This window comes from Dipteris shenzhenensis, chromosome 1 (genome assembly GCF_047967505.1).
Source record: "Dipteris shenzhenensis isolate YYH24624 ecotype China chromosome 1, Dip_SZ_1.0, whole genome shotgun sequence".
NCBI lineage: Eukaryota > Viridiplantae > Streptophyta > Polypodiopsida > Gleicheniales > Dipteridaceae > Dipteris > Dipteris shenzhenensis.
In genome coordinates, this window is record NC_141596.1 from 72,611,573 (window position 1) to 72,635,127 (window position 23,555).

Sequence of the window (23,555 nt, forward strand, 5' to 3'; positions counted from 1 at the left end):
GAATTTCAAAGTTAAAGTAGTTTGTCTGTTTGTTTGTTAAGAGGAGACAGCTTTTGAGAGGCTCATGGAAGCAGCTCGACAGAGTGTACAATTATTTTACATTGGAAGGGTGCAATGGAGTATCCATGGATGGTACTGACTATTGTATCTTGTTGCACTGTGGCTCGTGTTACTTTCAGGTTTCCATGTTCAAGAAAAATTATGATCATGTGACCAAAGAAACTTACTTTGGTTTATACAAAGAAGCTACTCGAGGCAATCCAAACTACTTTTTGACCTATGGGAACGGAAAATCTGCTGCACGTGTTCAAGATCACCTTCGACCAAATGGTGCACACAGATGGCATAACTATATGAAGACACCAAAGTAAGGATACTTTATCATTGGTTTTGTGAAAGGTGCGAAAGTAGAGGCCTTATGGATTGGAGCTTCTCCTTCAAGCATGGAGTGGTCTTTTAGTGAAATTCCAGGTCCCTTTTATGTGTGTGTGTGTGTGTGTGTGTGTGTCTCTCTCTCTCTCTCTCTCTCTCTCTATCTATCTATAGGTTTGTTTTATTTGATAAATGAAATTTACCACTATCCATCTTCTTAAATTTAAAGAAAAAGGGATTTATGAATTAAGAAGTATATGAAGTTGCCCATCTTTGTCATAATGCGGTGGGCTGCTGGAAGAAGGTGAGATGAGGGAGGAATACACTTAAGACGTTGGGGAGCTTGGGATCTCCTCTCGGTCTGGGAGAGTTGGAGAGTTTTTTGTTGGGAAGAATTTCGAGGAAAGGGCATACAATGTTTTGGAGCTTGTGCACTCATATATGTGGTACCCTTTGAGGCTAAGTCCCTTGGTGCTGCTGTTGATTCAATACCTTAATTGATGTTTAATTTAGGAAGACTTGGTGTCACAAAGATCAAACGAATAGTGAAGCATCTTACAGTGTTTGGGTGCATTGCAAATGTGCATTCTATCAAATGCACTTTTGTTGATTATGTGAAGAAATTGTTGGCCACATAGGTCATCTGTGTGACATGCGTACTGTATTCCATGGGATCAAATTCATTTTTCTCATTTATTTATTATTGTTTACCGTGCATATGGTACCAATCAACGTGTGAGCTCTTGTGTGAGTTCTTTTCATAGTACTTTATATGCCGCTGGTCATCTTTGTCAGCAAATCCTATGGGTAGATCATCATCAGTTTCAGTGGTACTGATTTCCATGGTTTTCATCATCGAAGACTTCTTACCGTGATCATCGAGTCACCGTGGGTGATAAGATGTTGAAAGCTAGTGCATGAGGTGGATTTCTCACTTGTTAGAATTATTTTCTGCTGTAAGGCTTTTTTGGTGTTACTGGATCATCCTACTCCTGAAATTGGATTATGAGCATGTCCGATGTCGTACCAGATTCCTAACATCTTCATATAGGGCCTTGGGGGTGAACCTTGGTGTCTTAGGCAATGGTGCTTGGATAATGAGGCCAAAATGAGATTGTTGCGGATGTAATCTGCGAGACCAGATATCTTTTGAGTATTTTCTTAGATTCTACAGGTTGGCCCAAATCACTCACATGCACACTAGATCAAGACCTAACCATTGGTTTCAGCTTGGGGTTAATCAGAGTTTTCTTGCAGGCTAGCAAACCTAGAATAATATGCTTATTCTAGGCCTTATGTTAATTGATCGTGTGCATGGGGGAAAACTTGTGAAGAAAGACTAATTTGTAATTATATAGTTTACTTCTATTTATTAAAAGCTATCTAGGTTGGGTTTGATTGTTTTTTATTAATTAATCCCAACTACTTAGTTTAGCTTTTTGATTTCTAAAAGCTAGCTTTCTTACTTTTCGTAGCTTTTCTAATTTTAGAGCTTCTATTTGGCTAGTTCTCCTTCGAGCGTTTAGAGTTGGCTAAGGTCATCTTCTTCTTTTATAGTTTGATAGTTACCAGTGTCCATAGGGTCTCTTGCTTTGTAGGTCAATACGATGTTGTTGATAGTTCAGGTTGTAGGAAAGCCCTTACAGAAGGCTTCATTAAATAGCTTGGCCAGGATTTGTGCAAGTATCTCCTAGTCACGAGTGAAGTGTTTTGGTTTCATGATCCTTGGCGCTACCATTTTGAAGCTTCTTTATTGGTAGTTGCGAGGTCGTTAAGAGGTGAAGCTGATGGGACGCAGATATCTGAGATGGCTAACTGGACTTGTTGGGGACATCATATAGAGTGTTGTCATATGTCTTTCAAAGACCAGTCCTAGATGGGGCATGCGGCTCTAAGAGTTTTATCCAAAACTCTTAGGAGTTACTACCATACAGGATATTCAGAAGACGCTGGTCATGGTGAGCCAAAAACTGTCGTTTCTTGCACCCCACCAAGCATCGGTACTCTCTGCTTGTTTGATCTTTGTCAGGTGCTCTTGTTTGGTTTTAGTGCGAGCGTTGCCTAAGAGTGTTGCATTTGTCATCATACCAACTATTTTGGGGAATGGACCCTTCAGTGGGTTTCCACAATGACCTGACCATGTAAAGGAATGAGTGTTATGTGGCGATGTTAATAGACCAAGTGAGGAGGTGGACTTTGGCATTGAGAGTGGGCTGATTTTCATGTCTACTAGAATGTGGCTAAGTCGCTACCATAGATCTGATCTCGAGAATGGTCGAGTCATATTGGCAAAGGTGGTGGGATAGGTTGGGGTAAGACTGGGTGGAAACAGATGTGTGAGTGATCGGCTCTCGGCATGAGTGGATAAAACTGTGAGACTGGAGATCTAGGAGGCAAAAGCTGGAGCCCCTATGACATAATCTACAGTGCTGTGGCCGCTCCCATGAGTGTTACAGGTTAATCGCTCTGATCCTGGCTGTCTAGACAGGCCATTATGTATGACCAACTCACATGTCCAGTAAGTACTGCCATTAGTGTGTAATGTGGCCTGCTCATGATATGCACTGAAAGTTGTGCATGATCTCTGCTTGTGGGTTATGTGTGTGTGTGTGGAATGATATCCCTGGGCACTCACTCGCCGACAACAAACTGATTGGGTTTTGGCTAAGCTTCGGAAAAAGCTTGAGTATTGGAAACTGGCAACCTGGCCTTTGCACGTTCATCTTCGAATAGTGCAGTCCATCCTTGTGGCATATATTCAATTTTACTTGCCATTGATCATGTTCACTAAGGCAGATCTTACTTCTTTCATGTCTGTCTTTATGGAAATTTTCTGGCGATCCAAACATGGCAAAAAAAGTCTCAGGCTGCTTTCGATGCATCACATTTGTTCTCCCAAGATGCATGGTGGATTGAACATCACGGATATTCATGTGCATATTCTTGCCCACAGGGGGAAAATGTTGCTGCAATTTCTACAAGGTGATCAGCCTTGAGCTCTTATGATTAGGACTCTAGTCACTCATATCAGTATTTCTACGTTTGGTCATTGGCAACTCGATCAATGGGATTTCTTTTTTGGCTGCACTGATGGCACTTTGCCTGGCTGCCCTTTTGTCTCCTGCTTGCTTCTTGACTGGAAGCATGTTCTTTCTCATCTGGAATGGAATGGACAGCAATCTTTGCTTGGGAATTCTTTGAGAGCTGAAAGCATTCACTGGTCGAAAGTCTTTTAGTCTCCCTTGGCTTTACAGGAACCTTGACGTTCCTACTTTGTCTCGTTTAAAGGCACCTCGGTTGCTGATGTTATAGATGATGCTGGTACTGTGCTCCCCTTTTCTCTAGTAGCCACTACATATGGATTGGGCTCTCATTATCGTCCTTTGTGGCAACAAATTACTTCTATGCTTTCGCCTTTTGTTCCGATTCCTCCTTTGGAACTCCAGGACTGGCTGGAAGATCGGACTTTGACTTCTCCAGGGTCCTCTTCTCGTCCTTTAAGGCTATCTCAGGTTACTGTACCTGCATTGTATAAAATCCTTTTGCCTCAACCTTGGGTTTCAGAGAGAGGTGATTCTGTTTGGCGAATGCATCGCCCAGCCAAGTGGTGGAGGAAAAGATTACAGCAACTTTGGGCCTATAAAGTACCGCTTCGGCAACATGCTTTCTTTTGGCGAGTTCTTTTGGGAGTGTTTTCATATGGACAGCTATTAGCTCATCGACACATTGCTTTTGCACTTTGCCACAGATGTATAGCTTCTTCGGAGATTGTGCCTAATACTGCTAATCCATGATGTTCTCATTTCATCAAGCTCCTCTCCTTCAACCACACCGGCAGCTGACTCAGATGCATGGAAGTCTGTAACAAAAGTTTGTGATCTGTCAACGGTGACGAAAAGCATTAGTCCATGCTTTTCTCTGGTCTGTTGCATCAGTGTGTCTCTCCGTCGATGCATCTCAATCAGGTGGAGCCCAACACAGACCTGATTGTGAAAATGTATCAGCCATGTGAGTGGACCAAAGCAATGCCCCTCCTGAAAGAGGCAGTGATATCGTCCTTGGATCTCATAGTAGACTGGGCAGACACATAGAAAATGCTTTTCCGTCTCGATCTCCTCCATCTGGCATAGTGTGCAAGTCCTTTGCTCTCTGGGTATGCCTGCTGCTCTCCCTACCTCAATCCGCAGCTGATGTGATGAGACTCGTAACTGACCAATGGCGATCCTCGATGCATGTGGGACTCTCCTGTCCTCGAGATACTGAGGTCTGATGACAAGACTGTGCTCTGAGATCCTCAAGAAGTGGTCATGGTAGAAGTGGATCTTGGTGGAGAGCTCCTCTCCTCCCCAAGTCCTAGATGTATGGAGCTGGAGGAGGTCCAACCGTATGATACCGTTGATTTCATCTCGTGGGATCATCTCGAGTGGTGCGTCCAGACTGTACTGGAAGGGAGGAAATTTGTCCATTTGAACGCCGTGACTACCAAACCACGTGGATATCCGTGCGTACCATGCCGTATGAACACTGCTCTCTGCTAGTCGCCTGGAGGACTCTAATGCTAACCTCGGTAGTCTCCACTGGGGTAAGGCCATGAAGGAAAGTCACTGTCTGAAAGATGGCATCAACCTGGAGAGGGGTCATGGCAAACTCTGCTTGTATAATCTGATGGGGGATTGAGGGTTTACTCCGAATTATCCTGGATCCCATGGTCACCTGTAGCCACTCAAATCTCTTCCACTCAGTCGTGCTGAAATATCACTCCCCCAGAAAGGTGCTACATACATGGCAGTTGATCTCACCAGCGTGTCAAAAAGCCAACTCTTCGTCGGGGGGTCCTAGAAGTGTGCCTGGAAGCATCGCCTCTCTAGTCAGGCTGTGTAAGACTGCACTATCTCCACAGGCTCGCCACAGTATGTGAAACTATGGTGATGGGACACTGCTCGCGAGGTGTTGAAGATCATAACCTTGGTCTTCCCAAGGTTAACTGTCAAGTCTCTCTCTTTGCAGAACATCTCCAGAGCCTCTAGATGTTTCTGCAGTCCCTCTGCTGTAGGATGATATGAGGACTATGTCATCGGCGTACATCAATATCTGCACCATCAGGTCAGCCAGGAGCGAATCCTCTCCACCTAGTCAATTGACAAAAGAAGGGATCTTGTCGATATAGAGCCCGAAAAGAGTCGGTGATAGGGGGCAGCCTTGTTTTACTCTGATAGTGCTCTCAACCTAGATAGGCCTCCTAGAGCCCGTACCCTCCCTCTGAGAGATTGATATAGGCTCATGACCACCCAAATCATGATCTCTAGGAGCTGTAGCTCCTGTAACCTCCTGATAAGGCGAGAGCGTGGGACAGTATTAAATGCCTTACGGAAGTCTACGAAGCATGTGTAGACTTTCTGATGCCTCGACTTCGCCTCCTCAATAATAGCCTGCAGGCTGATCTCCCTCTCTAGTACTGACCCATATATCTCAGCCAAAGTGTGGCCAATCATAAGAGTGCAGTAGTTCGCAGTGTCCATGGGATCACCTGGCTTGTGTATCGGTACTATGGTAGTGGTGCTCCAGGTAGGTGGGAAGCCATGGCATACGGCATGGTTGAAAAGTTGTGCTAAGATCGGGGTCAGGATCTCTTGTCCATGCGCAAAATGCTCAGTGCGTAGCCCCTCATGATTTGGTGATCACTGGTCATGGAGCTAAAGAAGGGCAGCTGGCACAATTTGCGAAGTAAACAAATGACATGTGGTGGGTCTGGGCATAGAGGACATATCAGGTGGTGCCTGACCTCGGACATCATATAGAGAGCAAGCATATGTGTGCCGGACTGCAGGATCTGTGATGGGAATGGGTGACTTCCCTTCTGACAAGAGCCTCCATCTCGTAGTAGGATCTCCCCTGTGAAAGGAACTGATCACCTCATCCATCTTGTGCATGAGGAAAGCCCGCTTCTAACGCCGTGTCACTCGGCGTGAGATCTGTTGTGCCGTTGGTGAAATCAAATGTCCAAGTGCTCGCTCACGTGTAAGGTGGGCTCTCATCTCTCTGCACTCATCATCGAACCAGGGGTTTCGGGGCATCTTCCCGTGTGGAACACATGTAGATCATGTCGTGGGAAAGGGCAACATCTTACCTTCTGTATATCGGTGGCAACATCCTGTATCACTAATATAAGGGTGTCTGATGCATGTGCGAGGTCCATTCCATCTCCAAGTAGTACTGGAAGCTCAGAAGCCTGGTGGCTCATTTACACCGAATCAAGAGCACGATCAAAATGAATCTGAACGCGAGTGGGTGGTGGGGCCCTCCTCATGGCTGGCGTGGTGACCGATATACATAAGGTAAGATATGAGTTGTCGGCTCTGAATGGAGGCGGCACAGTAAAATCATGTATCCGTGGGGCAAATGCTAGTGGACCGAGCAGGTAGTCTACCGTACTACTCCCCCCTCCATGTGGGAAACATGTGAGCCCGCCAGATGATGGCCATCTTCAGAGACTGCTATATATGATCAAGTCATGTATAGCCTCCAGTTCGAGTAGATGTCTCCTCTTCCATATGCTGTTAGTGGTGCATCTGCATCTGCTGACTGCCTCACGATCCCCAGCTCTGTTGTATCCATCTCCAATTACTATGAGGGAATCCTCATCGAAATCTAACAGGCCCACCTGTCTGTTCCCAGTACGTGCATTGAAGTCACCAAGGAGGAGAGTCCCCCCGTCTCTGGAGAACTCTGTGATGTCATCATGAATAGTCTCATATGGGCTGTGCCCGTTTGCACAAAAGATGATGTGTTTGGGGGAAAGTAACACACTGCAATGAAGGTCGGCTGTGTGTCTGGTAACTGAACACGAATCCACATGTGCCGTGCATGCTCCTCCCTTCGTATCATAGATAGGAGTGGCCTCAAATGTGACGTGAAGAGAACAGCCATACCTCCGGATCCTTGTACCCCACTATCCCTCCTCAGCTCCCTCCCTTCGTATCATAGATAGGAGTGGCCTCAGATGTGATGTGAAGAGAACAGCCATAACTCCGGATCCTTGTACCCCACTATCCCTCCTCAGCTCCCTCCTATGGGCGGACTCCCATGTGTATCTTGTCACTGTGGGTAGCCCTCTCTCACTCAGAGACCACCCACAGATTTCCATGGCTGACTCAGATACAGGTTGAGGAGCGCAAGGCGCTCATGCCTCAGAGAGATGCAGCCCGAGCTTTGGGCAAGTGGGCAGTGATCAGGGATGGCAGACTCATCACAGGCACTTTGAGGCGTGCTCCCACAGTGCTTAGAGACGACAGACCAGCAGATATAGCCCCATCTCCACCTCCTGCTACGACCGCTTGATGGGACAGGGCCCATGGGACACACCACCCGTCAGATAGTCTACGCATCGCTGTATGGAACTGCAATGGTTCTTTTACAGCACAGCCAGGCAATCTACGGGGGGCATTCTTTGGGAGAGATATCATCTTTTTCACGGAGACACACGAGAGTCCAGAGAGACCTTTGCCACGAGTGACAGGGTATACATGGAGATCTGCCTTCAGGCAGCACACTCGAACATTTGGAGTGAGAGGATCTGGAGGAGTGGCCATTTTGTACAGAGAGCATCTCGATCGGATCATCACAGTGGAGAGAGCGGATTCACATGCCCGATTCTTGTGGGTACGCATCTGCCGCAGAGCCCCTCAGCGAGATCTTTTTATTGCAGTTTGCTACTTCCCCCCGGCGCAGTCGATCTATTCTTCCACTGGACCAGGCCAGTCCATATTTGAGGATCTCTCAGCGGACATTGCAGATTTTTCACATCGCGGAGAAGTCATCCTTTTAGGAGACTTCAACGCGAGGACCTCAGACAGACAGGCCCTCAGTTATGACTTCATGGAGGATCCGGTCATACTCCCACCATTTCACGATGATAGCCTCTGTCGGACTTCATCAGACTGCACAGTACAGCCCACAGATCAGGGACGTTAGTTACTGGAGCTCCTCACCTCGCACAGTATGGTCATTTATAACGGCTTGTCCAGGTGGCCACAGTCTTCCATGCCTACATTCTCTTCTGCTTCTGGACGTGGTACTAGCGTGATCGACTACATCATAGGTCCCCCGACTCTAGTCCCTTCCATCCATAGCCTTACTGTTAGCCCCTTCATGCCCTCTGCGGACCATGCACTCATCCACTTTACTTTGACTAATGTCTCCCATGACCCACCCCCCCCTCGTTATCATGACCGCCAACCCTATTACGAGGTTCATTTCGACCACCAGTTCGATGATGTATATAGCCAGAACCTCAGCCGCCTACTCCGTCCTCATCTATTAGATGCTCTACCATCCACGCAGGACCGGTGGGAACTTGTACATACTTCACTCGTTTCTGCCGCTCACATGTCGTTCCCTGCCACATGTCATTCGTCTAGTCCCCCACCGGTTGGTCTTGTTCCTTGCAACGGTTGGTATGACGAGGAGTGTAAGGAACTCCGCAGGAAACTTCACCTTGAGACCAAGGAGAAGTCTCCCCTCCTTGCCGAAACCAAGAGAGACTACAAGTGGTTGGTTAGGCGCAAGAAACGCCAATTTCTAGCCCGGAATGAGGAGGAGCTGAGAAGCTTGCTTTTCAGTTGTGACTCCAAGGAATTCTGGAGAAAATTCCTCCGCTCGAAGTCTCAGAGCCCCCTCACAAATCCACGTGTCTGGTCTGCATACACTTCAGCTCTATGCGATGTTCCAGATCAGCCAGCCATCGATTTATCCCATTCCCCTAGGCCAGCTTCATCTAGTCTCTTCACACCAGAGAGTGTCCGTGCAGCAGTCCACCGATTGAAGAATGGGAGAGCTAAGGATCATGATGGATTGCAAGCGGAGTATGTAATCCATGGGATTGATGCCTTAGATTTTGTTCTTTCCCGTCTCTTCAATGAGTCTGTTTGTACAGGCCTACCACAGTCCTGGTTAGGCAATACCATAGTACCTATCCACAAGTCGGGGGACCCTATGGAGCCGTCGAATCACAGGACCATCATGATTGGCCACGTTATGGCCAAGATCTATGCATCAGTTTTGGAAAGCTGTATAAATGACCATGCCGAGAGGACAGGACTCAGAGCCAGAGGGCAGGCTGGATTTCGCAGGGATCATTCGACACTTGACCACATCCTCACACTCAGGGCACTGGTAGAGGAGGCGAAGTCACGAAGGCAACGGCTTTATTGTTGCTTCGTGGACTTCAGGAAGGCATTTGACACAGTTCCGCGATTCAGATTGTTTCAGAGGATTCGTCAAATGGGCTTCAGTGGAGAGATACAGTGGGCTATCATGGCTTTGTATGAGAGGGTCACTGGTCGGGTTCGGACACGTGAGGGGCTCTCAGAGGAGGTATGCAGCATGATTGGGGTGAAGTAGGGTTGCCCGCTCTCTCCTACTCTCTTTGGATTATATATTGATGAGCTAGAGATGTTTATACAGATGACAGGCGGTGTGGGCTCTACTCTCTCAGGATCCTCCATTCCTATCCTCCTGTATGCGGACGATGTGGTTCTCATTTCCTCTACTGCTCAGGGCCTCCAGGCACATATTGAGGCACTCCACAGGTTTTGCCAGGACAGGGGGTTGACCATAAACCTTGGCAAGACCAAGGTTATGGTTTTCAACACCTCTGATCGTATTTACAGCACGGATGAGTTTTGCTTCACATATGACGGACAGCCCATTGAGCTTGTTAGAGAGTACACTTATTTGGGGGCAGTTTTCAGGGGACCGGTTTTCACCATGACATATGCAGCACGAGATAGGATTAGTAAAGGGTATGCTTCGTTGGCTCATCTTGAGCGTCAGTGTTTTCAGTCCCACTTTCAGCATCCCGATACGAAATCCTTGCTTTTTGATACATTGGTGAGACTAGCTGCGATGTATGCAGCTCCTTTCTGGGCAGGAGGCCTCGGCGCCGCAGATTGGAGACGAGTAGAGAGGTTACAGATCATCATGTTCTCTCGGCTCATTAGGGCCAAGGCTACAGTTCCGCACGAGATCATGCTAGCAGAGTTTGGAGCTACTCCCCTTGCATTGGATGCAGCGTTTCAGTCGGTCATGTATTTGCATAGGGTTAGGGAATTTGGAGACTCAGCAGCAGGCAGAGCTCGGTTGCCATGGTTAGCACTTGCATCTTCTACGGAGTTGGCACGATCTGGGGCCCGATACTGCTGGTACTTCAGACTCACTAGGTGGCTCACATCTCTTGGACTAGACATGGATAGACTGCCTCCCTTCCGATACAGCATAGATGCCCCTCATCTCGAGTTGACTCACCACGAGCTTAGCCAGGTCACGAGAGCAGACTTGCTGCAGCTTCATACGTATCGCACTTGGATTTATCCCACGCAGCTTCCGACGAAGATGGCCACATATCGTGACCACTTCCTTCGGATCTTAGAGGATGGATTTGTCATTCCACCAGGCTATACAGGTATCCACATGTCCCACTCACTGAGGATTGCCCTTGGCCAGCTTAGAGTCTCTTCGCATCAGCTCGAGATAGAGGCTGGTAGGATGCGACGCATGGAGGATGGACGGCGACCAGGCCGAGAGACCAGGATCTGCCCTTGTTGCACCATGGGAGAGGTGGAGTCAGAGGAGCACTTCATTTGCAGATGCCCGCTATATGATGAGCTCAGAGGTAGATTCCACTGTCTCTTCACGGATGGCTTTGGACCTCTCTCACAAGTGATGGACTACGAGGATTAGCATTGCCTAGCTCTTTATGTCAGGGAGGCCACTATGCTTCGACGAGACTACCTCAGAGACCATCAGCACAGACCGGAGCGTGATAGAGCCCAGCCTGATAGAGCTCAGGCACACGCTTTACCAGAGGACAGAGACCAGGAGGAGCACGAGGAGGTCAGAGCTCACACAGGACACATGCCTCCACCCTGTGGATGTACATATGAGATGGTTTGTAGACGCCGCAGGATCTTGTTACATAGGGGACGTACTCGTCGCTTCATCTCCAGACGATCCAGGATGATGGCATCTTTTCGGAGGAGACTTACTCATGGAGATCTCGCCCCACCAGCCGCTCACCTCACCTTTGCTCAGATTTGTACTCTCATAGCAGGAGGCAGAGTCGATGGACAGGATTTCCAGTATTATTTTGGTTCTCAGACTCCGTGACACCTGGACTTGTATCTTTGCATTGGCATATTGTACTCATCCCCCCATTTTGCACCTAGGGGCGGTTTCCTTGCATCTAGTTTACTTTGTATTTAGGCTCAGATTTGACATTATGTACTTTCACTTGCATTGTATTGCGTAGCACTTAGATGATATTCGACGATGCCTCTTCTTTGTGGCACGTTGATTTTGTGCTATCTTGTATGCAGAGTTCTTGATGTCCCATGGGCCCATTTTGGCCTTTAGTGGACAATATTACACTTTCTTTCTTTCTTTCTTTCTGGGCTTTCATGTGTCTCGGTGTAGAAGATCACATCTCTGTTATTGTATGTCTCCAAGAACCCCCCTGGGTCGGACCAGAGGGTGCCATTACAATTCCACACTGCCATCCTCAATTTGTTTTGCATACTCGCCCCATCGTTCAGACACCGTCATGTGCTGTCCCCTTCTCCTGCATCTCATACTTCTTTTTCTGCCCTCTCTTGAATGATCACCTTGCCATCTCTGTAAACTGCCCATTTCCCCTCTTGTCTTGCAGCCATCACCCACACCATTCCTTCCCTTCTATGCTGGAGTATGAGATTATCTAGAAAGATTTTGGTCCCCTTCAGTGCTGCCCGTGTACTCATGAGGGTGGATCTATCTATGGCTGTTCGTAACTTTACAACGAAAGGCCTTGTCAGCCACTCCACCGGAGCCTCGGACTCCGCTATCTCTTCTCAACTCTCTTCTGTGAGCTGATTCCCATGTGTATCCAGTCACTGTAGGCAGCCCTCGCTCCAGACTTTCATGTGTTTCGGTGTAGAAAAGCATATCTCTATCATTATATGTCTACAGGAAACCCCCTGGGTCAGACCATAATGTGCCATTACAATTCCATACTGCTATTTTCAGTCCGATATGTGCACACATCCTATGAGCTCAACACCGTCAACAAAATAGAGAGAGAGAGAGAGAGAGAGAGAGAGAGAGAGAGAGAGAGGGGAGGGGGGGGGGGATTTTCTTCATCTTAGCAACATAAAGTGTGCCTGGGATCAGTATCAAGAGCTTTCAGTGCAAACAGAAGATTGCATGTGAATCGCTGTTTATTGTTCTGTGCCTTTTTATGGTTTCGTAGAAAACTAGTTTTGCCCTTGTTGGGCTCTTTGAGATATGGAGTTTTTTACTTCTTTGGTTTCAGCCTTCATTTAAGAATTTTTGAAGTATGTACATTTTAGATATCTCAAGTGTAATGACGATTTGAATACATTTGAAGGAGGTTCTAATATTAAATGTGAATGTGGTCAGGGAGATAAAATTGGAGGAGGCAGCAGTCTTGCATTACACCTATACACGCTTCTCAGATTTGACATCAAGGAGAGATCGTTGTGGATGCAAGCCTACAAAGGAGGATGTTAAACGCTGTTTTATGCTTGAGTTTGATCGTGCTGTGAGTGTTCTTCCAAAATTTTGAGCTTTTTTGTCAAAGATTAATAGGTCATGAAAAGCTACACCCCTGTTACTTTTCCATGTTTTATGTTGATATTGCAGAACTCTAGACATGTACTTTAATGCAAATCGCTCAGCAGAAAACATTTTTAGGCTACCAGTGAGTTGATGACCTATTGAAAGCTCACTTGAATGTGTGTTTAACACGAAGAATCAACACATAGCAAATTTGGAAGTCTTCATCTGGGTTCACTTATTCATACGCATGAAATTTATTGATAACCGAACAGACAGTTGTCTGCTAAAGTCTATAATTCTGCTATGTATAACTCAAGAGGTATGCTGTTGGATTTGTGTTATCTCTTTTCCTGTGAAAAGGAAGTGCATGGAAAACCTTGAAATGTAAGGCTGCAAACCTTTAAGGCTTGTGTATAGGTTTCTCTCGATTTATAGATTAAAGGTCATTAAAGAGTTAAGGTAGAGCATACAGTTATAAATGGGTTACCCATTAATGCACCGCCAGTGTGAGCTATCCACACATTAGTACATTCCAAAACACAATGACACAAAGAGGAGGAGCTATGTTATCATACACAAGATTAGTGCCAATAGTTGTGCAACCCTATGACTGTTGATATCATTGAATGTTATAATCTACAGACATCATGTGTGCCGTCAGACAATGCTTTATCATGGAATGATTTGTGTAGTGCTCGGATTTTAAGGTTGTATCCTTAGGGGCTATTATGGAAAGGAGACGAGCTTAAGCCGAGCTCTTCCCCTTGCAAACTTTTGATTTGGCTAACTCTATACCAGGATTTCAAAGGAGGGCTTCATTGATCCACCAAGATATGCCTGGATCCACCTCCCACATTTGTTGAGGCTATTCATCGGACAGTTCCTTGTCTCATCGCATGGACTCTATATTGAGAGTGGCTTGCTGAGGGCATACCTCGCGAGAGCTGCATGTGTACCTTGTGTGATTGCCAACAAGATTGAGTAAGAGGAGGCCCCTCTCCAGCTTCCTCTTTTACCCAGATTAGAGATGCCTCGCTACCTTCATCCATGAGATACGTTAACACAGAGAGCACTTGCTCAGGATGCAGAGATTGAGGTCAGGGCACACATAGCTAGACTCTATCCAGAGCATGATCACAGAGTTTTACCAGCCAGATCATATGGACCAGCAGATCACAGGTAGTGGGTGAGCCCAAGATCCAGCGTAACATACATACTTAATTAGTCAATGATGATAAGGCGCATCATTTTTTATTCCCTTTGAAGCGGGTGCTCCCGTTAGGAGTGTGTCATACTTGCTATGGCCTACCTTTACCGTTTGGCAAATCTGGCACTCTTGGAGACGTTTGTAACCAATAATACCATCATTTCATCTTTTTCAAGGTATCTTGCATGCCTCTGTGTGCATCTACTATCAAATTGTGTAGTGGATGGATTGTCATCGGTCATAGCTTTGAACCAATACACACCAAACTCCTTGGTGTCGTGGTACTGGTTATGCATGCCTAGTAGCATGGTCTCATTGACTATCAAAACTGCTGCCACAGGGCCCTTTCGGCTGAGCACGTCCGCTGCTACCGTGTTTTCTTACTTGGCATATACTTGGTCATGCCACCATACTCTTGCTCTTTACAAGATCATTATTTTGAAGACGGAGCCGGACATCGAGTCAATCACGTCTCCGAGCTTCCTTGGCTTGGTGCCGAACCTATATCCTCCTCGTCTAACTTGAGCTGTTTGCTACTCCATTCTTTGGACTTGTTTTTGACAGTACCTGCATAAGTGGTTAACGCCTCAGCAAATGCAAATGTGGACTTGTTCGTGCTTGTAGTGTTTGATTTGTTCGTGCCTGTACTGTTTGATTTGTTAAACAGCCAAATTCAATCCGAATGAGGCTGAACTTCAACACAACTTATTTAACCTTGGTTGGGATGGTAGGGTCCTATATATACTTGGGTCGCATTTTCAGAGGTCTAAGTTCACCCAGTAAATCAGTTGTGTAGGCAGGCTTGACTAGAGGGCATGCATCACTAGCGAGACTAGACCGAATGTTTTCATACTTTGAGCATGTTCATACAAAATCCATTCTTCTTGACTTTGAGCATGTTCATACAAAATCCTTTCTTCTCGACTCTCCAGTCTAACCAGCACTGGAGATTTTGAGGTGGTAGGCCTGAAGATGAATGGGCGGGTTTCGAGTGGTTATAGGTCACGATGCTCTTCTGTATGACCTAGTGGAAGACATTGGTCCCTCCTCATGTGGAAAACAAGTAAGCCCATGTGATAGTCAACTACATTGGTCCCTCCATGTGGAAAACAAGTGAGCCCACCGAAAGATGGCCTTCTGTCGAGACCATTGTATATCATCAGGTCAGCTCTTGCCCATTTCAATGAAGGCATGGCCATATGGTGAGAGCATCCTAGAACATGGGCTTCTTTTGTGAAAGCTCTTCATACACGATTTTCCCCCTATCACTTTAATCCCAAGGTGGGACCCGTGCTCGTAGGCTAATTATCAAGGTTGACTTGAACAAGGCTTAGGAACCAAAGAAAGACACACAGTCTGACAAAGTGAGTACTCAAGACTTGTGACCAGGCTGAACATAGGTGAGTCATGCCCAAGAGAAGAAGAGGAGGGAGTGATTCTCGGCATGAGAAGAGATAGACCTAGGAGGTTAGGAATGGAAGCACATAGAGAAATAGGGCCGGACTTTGCAACAGAGCCACACAACTTGCATCTCGGGCTTGCCTTTGGACTATGCTCAATATCTTGGTCAACATGGCCAGTAGTTTCGGTGAACTGCAACATCCCTCTATGGTTGACCATAGAGAAGGGACACCTTATGCTTGCCCCTCTTATCCCATGGAAATACTAGGCAAAGAATATGGACGAGTACGTGGCACCACTGCCTATCAAATGCCTAGATTGAGAGAAAAGAATTGCATTTGACTTTTCACCCTTACCAATTAGGGCTTAGGGAAATGAGAGTTGTTTAGTCTATCATTGTATCTTGCAGTTATTCGTTTGGGAGGGCAGCCTTGAGGTGAATCGCTCACTACAGCTGGCACCATTGCCTATCAAATGCCTAGATTTTGAGAGGGCATCCCTGGCGGACCGAACAACGAAGAGTCCACTCATCAAAGATATCCCCAGAAAGAATGCAAGCCGCATTGCTATCTCTATAAAGCCGGTAAATAACTTGCTGCATTTTTTGTCCAAACTCCAAAGCTCGCATAGTTTGCGAGATGAAATCCCATTGAACTGTGTCAAAGGCTTTTGCAATATCTACTTGCAAGAGTAGAACATCCTGCTGCGTGTATTTGGCATATTCAATCCCAATATAAGCATTGGCAATGTTATCTGTGATATGGTGACGTGGAACAAAGCCATATTGGGAGGGATGCAACCCATCATGCAAATAACCTTTAATCCGATCAACCACCATTTTGGCAATGATCTTGTAAATGACTGGCATGAGCGTGATCGGCCTCCAATCACCAAGTGAATCACATAGCTGCTTTCCAAACACACACACACACCAGTGCGTGTGTGCACATGCGTGCACACACAAACACAAACACACACGCGCACGTGCATATGCACGCGCAATCGTTGTTGTTGTCATAGTTTTTGTTGCTTGGTTGGGACCCTATAACTTAGTAAGTAGTGGGTTTATCAAAGAGATTCTGGAATCTTTTGAAACCTAGATGGTAGCTTAAGCTTGGGTATGGATGCAAACATAAGCATAACTTTGCTTACTAAGTTTTTCCTATTTTTTTAATTTTTATTCTCTGCTTCTAAACCCACTTTTTTTGTCAGTCTCCCCATAGCTTCCCGTGTCCCCCCCCGGCGCGCGGCCGCCTTCTTCTCTCTCCACCTACCTCTCTCTCGCTCTGTCTCTCTCTCTCCCTTTGTCCACTTGTTTGTCTTCAAAAAATTCTAATTAGTGAGATTGGATATATTCTATGTGCTGATTTAAAGGTCAGCTTTGACAGCTTCCATGAATTAGGATTGTGACTGTATCAAAGTCTTTGCCACTTTCTAGTCATTATTGTGAGTGGTGTTTATAAAAAAGTTAGTAGAGCATCATCCCTTTTGAGCATCCTAGCTACTTATTTGCAGTTATATGCCATTTGTTCCAGTCACAATATTCAACTACTGTACCAACATTGCATATTTTGCTTTTGAAAGGATCAGCACCTTAACATACACACATAAGAAATTTGGCTCTTTTTGCAATAGCAATGTCCAATTATCTTCATATCAGCATACGCTTGTGGGCTTGTAAATAATGCATTTGAAAGTAGGATGAATGGTTTATAGATAGTGGACTTAAATAGCCATATGTTTCACCTCAAAGCTGTATACCATGTTTGAGGTATTTCATTATTGAGTTTAGTTTTGTTATATCTTGAAAAGAAACTAGCTTTTAAAAAAATGCACATGTGCTCAACATGCTGGCTCAGATGTATTGTCACTGCTGCTTGGTAGCAGGTTCTTATAATGTGTAACAGCTTGCTTGGGCAATGATGCATCTTCATATGTAATGAAGCTGACAGATTTTTGGTGTTTTATGCCAAAATCTGGTCAGAGTCATGCAACTTAACTAATGAGTAACCATTTCTTATGGTTGGATTGTTTGATAATCAATGTTATCAACCGTGTTTGTTGATTGGAAGCTGTTTCTTATGATCGTTGTTTGTCTTGCACTGAAACTGTTGGGAATAGGAAGCTGCAATTGTTAAGAAAAGAAAGGCATTGCTTACGATTGCTGATTTGTCTGTCAACAGGCTTTTATCATTGCTTCAACTGCCACAGAGGATGAGATGCGGCGTTGGTATATTCCACATACTCTCTTTTCATCTAGATGTTCACTCAACATTTCTGAAGCACTCACATTTTTCTAGCACCTTTATGTTCAGCGTAAGCTCTGTGATGCTTTTGGAGGCTTGCTCATCCATTATCTTCTCGAATGCTTCATTTTCTTTTTGATAGCCTCTTGCATTTCACGGAAGCTCTCCCATCTTTCTATGCACATTGTACAGCACTCCTTCATTCTTGTGCTAAAATTTGGGACTGAAGTGGAAGAACCACTGAGAGAGATCAACTTTTTGAAGCCCTCTTACATTGTCTTCATTACCCCTCCCCATGTGCCACTCAGTGTCATCCTGCAAGCTGAAGATATGATTTCCCTGATGTAAAAAGCAATGGAAATTAAATTATACATCATTGTTTTTTGTGGCATTGATCAACGACTGAAAATCGGTAGTTTCTTGAATTTTATTTACAGAAATTAAGGTTTCATCCTGTTTGACGGAAATTCCGGAGTCTCTGAAGGCTGGGATCTTTATCTTTGAGGCTGGAGGTGGTCCTTAGCGATTCAGGTCTTGAGAAGGATTTGTGAAGTTGTTTAAGCTGATACGTGATGAGGAGTGAGGGTCGTGGGGGGGGGGGGGAGGTGGGCAGCGGGACAAATGCCTCTCGATTTCCTGTGGTCTTGCCTTTCTCACCTGAATCTGTGGCCAATGCTCAATCAATCCATTTCTGATCTAGATTTATGGGAGTTTCACTCTTGGAATCAAAGGGCTGAAAACTCCTTTCCTTTCGATCCAGATGCTTCTTTACATTGCCGAGATGCTTCTAGTGGCTTAACACCTTAAGAGCAAGCTAGACTATGGAATCTAATTGCACTGGGCTGAAAAGATCCACCTCCTGAATTATTGGGCGGCGTTAAGTTCCCCGAAGTATTTCTGAGTTTGCTTCTCTTTGGGCTTACAATGAAATATTTCTCGAGCAAAGTTTGCTTCTCTCTAGATTTACAAGCAAAGACTTCCCTTAAGCAAAGTTGGTGGAAGTTTTGTGGAAGGAATGTTTTTGAAGCTTTTGAATTCATTCCATGTCATTGCTGCTTCACCCTGCGGGTACATTACATTAACGTCTTTTCTATTAGTAGCTAGACAGTATGGTTTGGGGTGGCTTTATAGACCTTTCTGGCATTCTCTATCTCAAATGCTTGAATCTTTCTTACCAGTTACCAAAGTGAGAGCTCTCATATCGTCTTATAGATTGGGCTCTTCATCTCCAGGATTCCAGCACTCATCCTCCACTGTTGGCTAATGTATCGTTGGCCAGTTTGTATAAGGTTTTGATGCCTCCACCTTGGATTTCAGATTGGGCAAATCAGATTTTTTCTATGAATCATAATGCTAAGTGGTGGCACATAAGATTGTGACAGCGTTGGAGCTGTAAATTGCCTCTTCGTCAACAGGTGTTTCTATGGCGGGTGATGCTTTTGGTTATACCATTTTGTCAACTCCTAGCACGTAGTATTGCTCCTATTGTTTGTCACAGATGCTTGGCTTCAAGGGAATCTCCTTGCTTCATTTCTTCTGGCATTGCCCTATGACTAGTGACTTTCTGTTTCTACTAGAGCAGCATCTCCCAGCCAGATTTCCTATTAATTGCTTTGGCAAGCTCTTTTGGCTTTTTGGGATTTATCCACGAAGGGATGAGTTTCATCTTTTCTTCACTTGGGTTCGATATTGGGATCTCTAGACTTTGTGGAAAGACAGAAATCAGAACAGTCTTTGGAGATTCCACTTTCTCCAAGTTTCACTATTTCCGGATGTCACTCAGGCAATCTTTTTATGATTGTCTCTATGTTCATTAGACAATCTTTTAATGATTGCCTCTACTTGTCTTACATTGAAATCTTTTGATACTTGTAGTTGCACGTTCCCTCTTTGGGGACTGCTTCTTGTAATATAAACATACATGGATTCCACCCCAAAAAAAGTGTGTTGTTTGTTTGCCTAGGATGCATGGGTGTTTGAACATTCTTGATCTTCATACTCATTTGCTAGCTTGCAAGGCCACACTCTTGATCACTTGTTGGAGCAGCATCAGCCATGGAATCTTTTGCTTTTTGGTGTAGTTACCTCTCTCCACATAGAATCTTTTGGCCATTGGGTTCCGTTATTCTGATATTATTTTGGACTTTTGTGGTCGCATTCCTGGCTGTCCCTTTTTTCTTGCTTGATTCATGATTGGCAGCAGCTTTTGGCTTATTTACATTGGTCTGGTCAGCCTCCAGATCCTGGCAACACCCTCTGGTTGCAGAGTTTTCACTGGAGCCGGGTCTGCTCATCCTTATCTCATTTACAGCCTCGAAAGGCGTATTTTCTGCATCATTCGGTGTTTCTACAGTGGCGCATGTAGTTGATGATCGGGGCTGCACTCTTCCCTTTCCACAGGCCAGGAGATGGTATTGTTTGGGGTTGCATCACATGTCTATTTGGTGCATTATTTCTACATTGCTGCAAAGTTTTCAGCTTGTTCCTCGCCTGTTTTCCACTCTCCCTTTATTGGATTGGAAGTTTGATCGGGAGCTTCCAGAAGGCTTATCATTTATTACTTTCACGGCCTTGGATCCAGGACCATGGAAATCACTTTTGGCATCTAAACAAGTCTCTTTCTTGGTGGAAGGTTTCTCTTCGGCACATCTGCAGCAGTAAGCAGTGGGTTTTCCTATGGCACTGTTTGGTAGGGCTTTACCAGTTGGATGTTTATTGGCTGCCAGGCGTATCGCTTCTTCAGCATGCCCTACTTGTTCTCGTATGCGAGAAGACTGTTTTACATCTATTTTGGACCTGTCCTCTTGCTGGCAAGCAGTTTGGGTTCTTTAGTATACATGCTGCTATGCTGGACTATGTTCACTTCTTCTCCTGGTGTTGCTATTGGGTTTTCTGGTCGTTGTATCGTGCTCGCACCATTCGACTGTATAAGCACTCTTTAGTGGATATTTGTCCTTATTTTTTATCTTCTTTGTATTGGTCTCTCTAAGATGTTCATTCTCTTGGAGACCTTCCTCCAAGATGCTCATTCTCTTGGAGACCTTCCTCTGGCCCAGTTAGAAGGCTTTTATTATTGGTTCTAGTTTTGAGTAGTAGGTGTTCCACTTTGGACAGCTATGTATGTACATTCTTCTAAATAGAATATCTGCTTTACAAAAAAAAAAAAAGGTGTGCATGCGTGGGCACACGCACCAGAGAGAGAGAGAGAGAGGGAATAAGTAAAAATTGATGTTAACTTGCAGGTATCGAGACAGGGTAGTCTGGACTGACAAGGAGCTGAACTTGAAATTAATGAGGAAGGGTCTTTTGACTCGCATCTATGCTCCAATGGTGAGTTGGGCAGTTGTAACAATGTCTTCTAAAGCTCTTTTTATTTTGAAGGTTAGAGAATGACAGGAAACATGTAATCCTGTGACCATCTGGCCCAATTCATTATATGTTTTTTGGCTGGTGGAGGAGTTCATGGTTAGGAGGCATTCTCAAAAGGGTTGTGGTCTTCTGCAGGTAATAGTCCAGGGTTTAAGGGAGGCAGGCATCTTCAGTGATGCTTCATCTGCAGGTCAGGCTTACCGTGAGAAGTCCAACTCCGAAAAGGGGTCTTCAGCATCGGTATCTCATTCTCCTGGGACAAGTCGGCCATTAATTTCTGACATTACAAAAAATCCCATCAGGAATGAACAAAAAGAGAGCAGTGAAAATGAATCATCCATGAGAAAGCTGCTTATCACTGGCGAACTTTCTGACCTTGCACTGCCTCCTTTACCATCGCCTACGTTTGATTTTTCCTGGAGTGAACATGTGAATGAATATTTGAGGCAGTCGAGTTCTCTTAGGTGATGTGTTTGTAAAATATTATATTCTTGCTTCAAAATCTAAGTGATGTTGGGTTATTTCAAAATACCCCCTCCAGCCCCCTAGTTTTCTGGAGGGCAAGCCTTGTGTTTTGAAAGAACAGAGGCTGCTTTTCAGGACAGGACTAAGGAAGTCCTATTAAACAATACTGCAAACCCTCTCTTTTAAGTGAAGGCTTCTTCAAGGAAGCCTGCCAAGCATTTAAGGTGAGGGTTTGAAGGATGGAGGGAAAATTCAATGTCTTGAGGTTACTTTCTGCTCCATATTTCATTCAATCTGTTCTTATGTGCCTCTTGTAAAGGTGATCCAAATATCATTCAAAGCATTTTGTGCCTATTTCTTCTGCCTTGCACTTGGCCGATGAAGTTGTATGTAGCATCAATATATATTCTCCCACAATGTTAGTATTTTCTGCTACTGATGATAACAACATTCGAACATCGATTTTGATGCCTTTCAAGTATATTTCCTGTGGCATGATTACCCGGGAAAAGAAAAACTTAATATGCAATTAAATTGATGCAATATCTCATTGGGAAACAAAATTTTGATGCAATATCAGCTATTTTGTGAGGGCACTGATGGATGCTCCAACCCTTGCTTAATCTCCCAACTACTTCGATCATTTGCCATTGTAGCAAGTTAGGCGGATAATCATCTGAAAGTCCTTTGATATTGCTAGGGACGAGAAAAGAAGACTTGAGGGCATATAACCCAATGTCCAATCCTCCCCCCCCCTGGAATGGTAGGCAAGGTGGCGAACTTTGAGAGGTCGCTCCAATCTTGGAGAATTGTCATGTCCACGTTGTACACCTCATTCACCTCCTGAAGTTTCACTTTCAAGCCTCTAGGATGCTTGTCTTGATCTCATGTATCTATTGTTTGACCCTTGCAAGGGCTTCAAAACCTTGAGACACTCCATTTGTTGAGCTAAGCGGGTTGGGCTGTTGTGGTGTTGTGTCCATCCACTTGCTTCTTGCCTCTAGGTTTTTCTTCAAGTTTGAAGTGCAGGCTTTTGAATGAGAGGTGGTGGCTCAATCTTCATATAAGTATTTCCTTTTATCTTTATCTTTATCTTTATCTCTTTTTCTTTTGGGGGGCGGCGGGGCGCCAAGAGGTGGTCGCTTGATCTCCTCTTGGCACTATGGCTTGCTTTGGTAAGACCCGCACAAAGATGCATGCACACCCCCTTCAACCTCTACATCATTGGGGATCCCTTCTCAGAGTGGGGATCACCACGAAAATCCCTCTATGAGAAGGTTGAACTCCTCCCTTTTTGAGGTGTTCTTGGGTAGACTTTGAACGAGAACTTCTAGGACTCTAAGCTTGGGGTGTGGCAATGTACAAAAAACTTGGTAGCTAATCTCACCTTAGGATGTTGATAGGATAATTGTTTGCCAAGCCACCTTAGCTTAAATGTTGATAGGATAATTGTTTGCCAAGCTTGTCCAACAAGCCACTTTAGCACATCCAACTACTAGGTATTTTCCAAGAAGCCTCATCTTGGATGTTTCCAACTAGTCCATAATGTGACCTATGTTGAGGGGTCGCAATAGGCCATCTCTTGGCTTTTAGCTCTAAATTCCAAGTTTCATGCTTCACCACGTTGCTCGACCGTTTGTGCATATGCTCGAAGTTTCCCAATCCCATCATTGCATTCCTTAAGTACAAGATGAAGAGGCTCTCGCATACTCGCTTCCAATCAATAGCTCCTCGATTAGACAACTCTCCTAGGCCTCTCCTTTCCTCAAAATTCTCTCTAACAATTTGTTACAAATCATGTTTTATGAGACGACATTAAAATTCCTGGTTGACACTAAGGTGACTTGATAGTGAGTGAGATTCTTGGACTTGCACATGTCATCCAA

General features: G+C 45.1%; 1 protein-coding gene across 1 annotated transcript in view; it reads left to right on the plus strand.

Annotated features, from left to right (window-relative positions):
- The window catches only part of LOC147906344 (glycosyltransferase-like At2g41451), a 73,456-nt gene extending 51,376 nt beyond the window's left edge, over nt 1–22,080 (plus strand). The window contains exons 7-11 of the mRNA XM_087384269.1: nt 180–367; nt 12,823–12,964; nt 17,773–17,819; nt 21,078–21,165; nt 21,340–22,080. Of these exons, the coding sequence (XP_087240395.1) occupies nt 180–367; nt 12,823–12,964; nt 17,773–17,819; nt 21,078–21,165; nt 21,340–21,672 (798 nt within the window). The 3' untranslated portion in view covers nt 21,673–22,080. The remainder of the gene's footprint in view (nt 1–179; nt 368–12,822; nt 12,965–17,772; nt 17,820–21,077; nt 21,166–21,339) is intronic.
- Nucleotides 22,081–23,555: the final 1,475 nt, after the last annotated feature.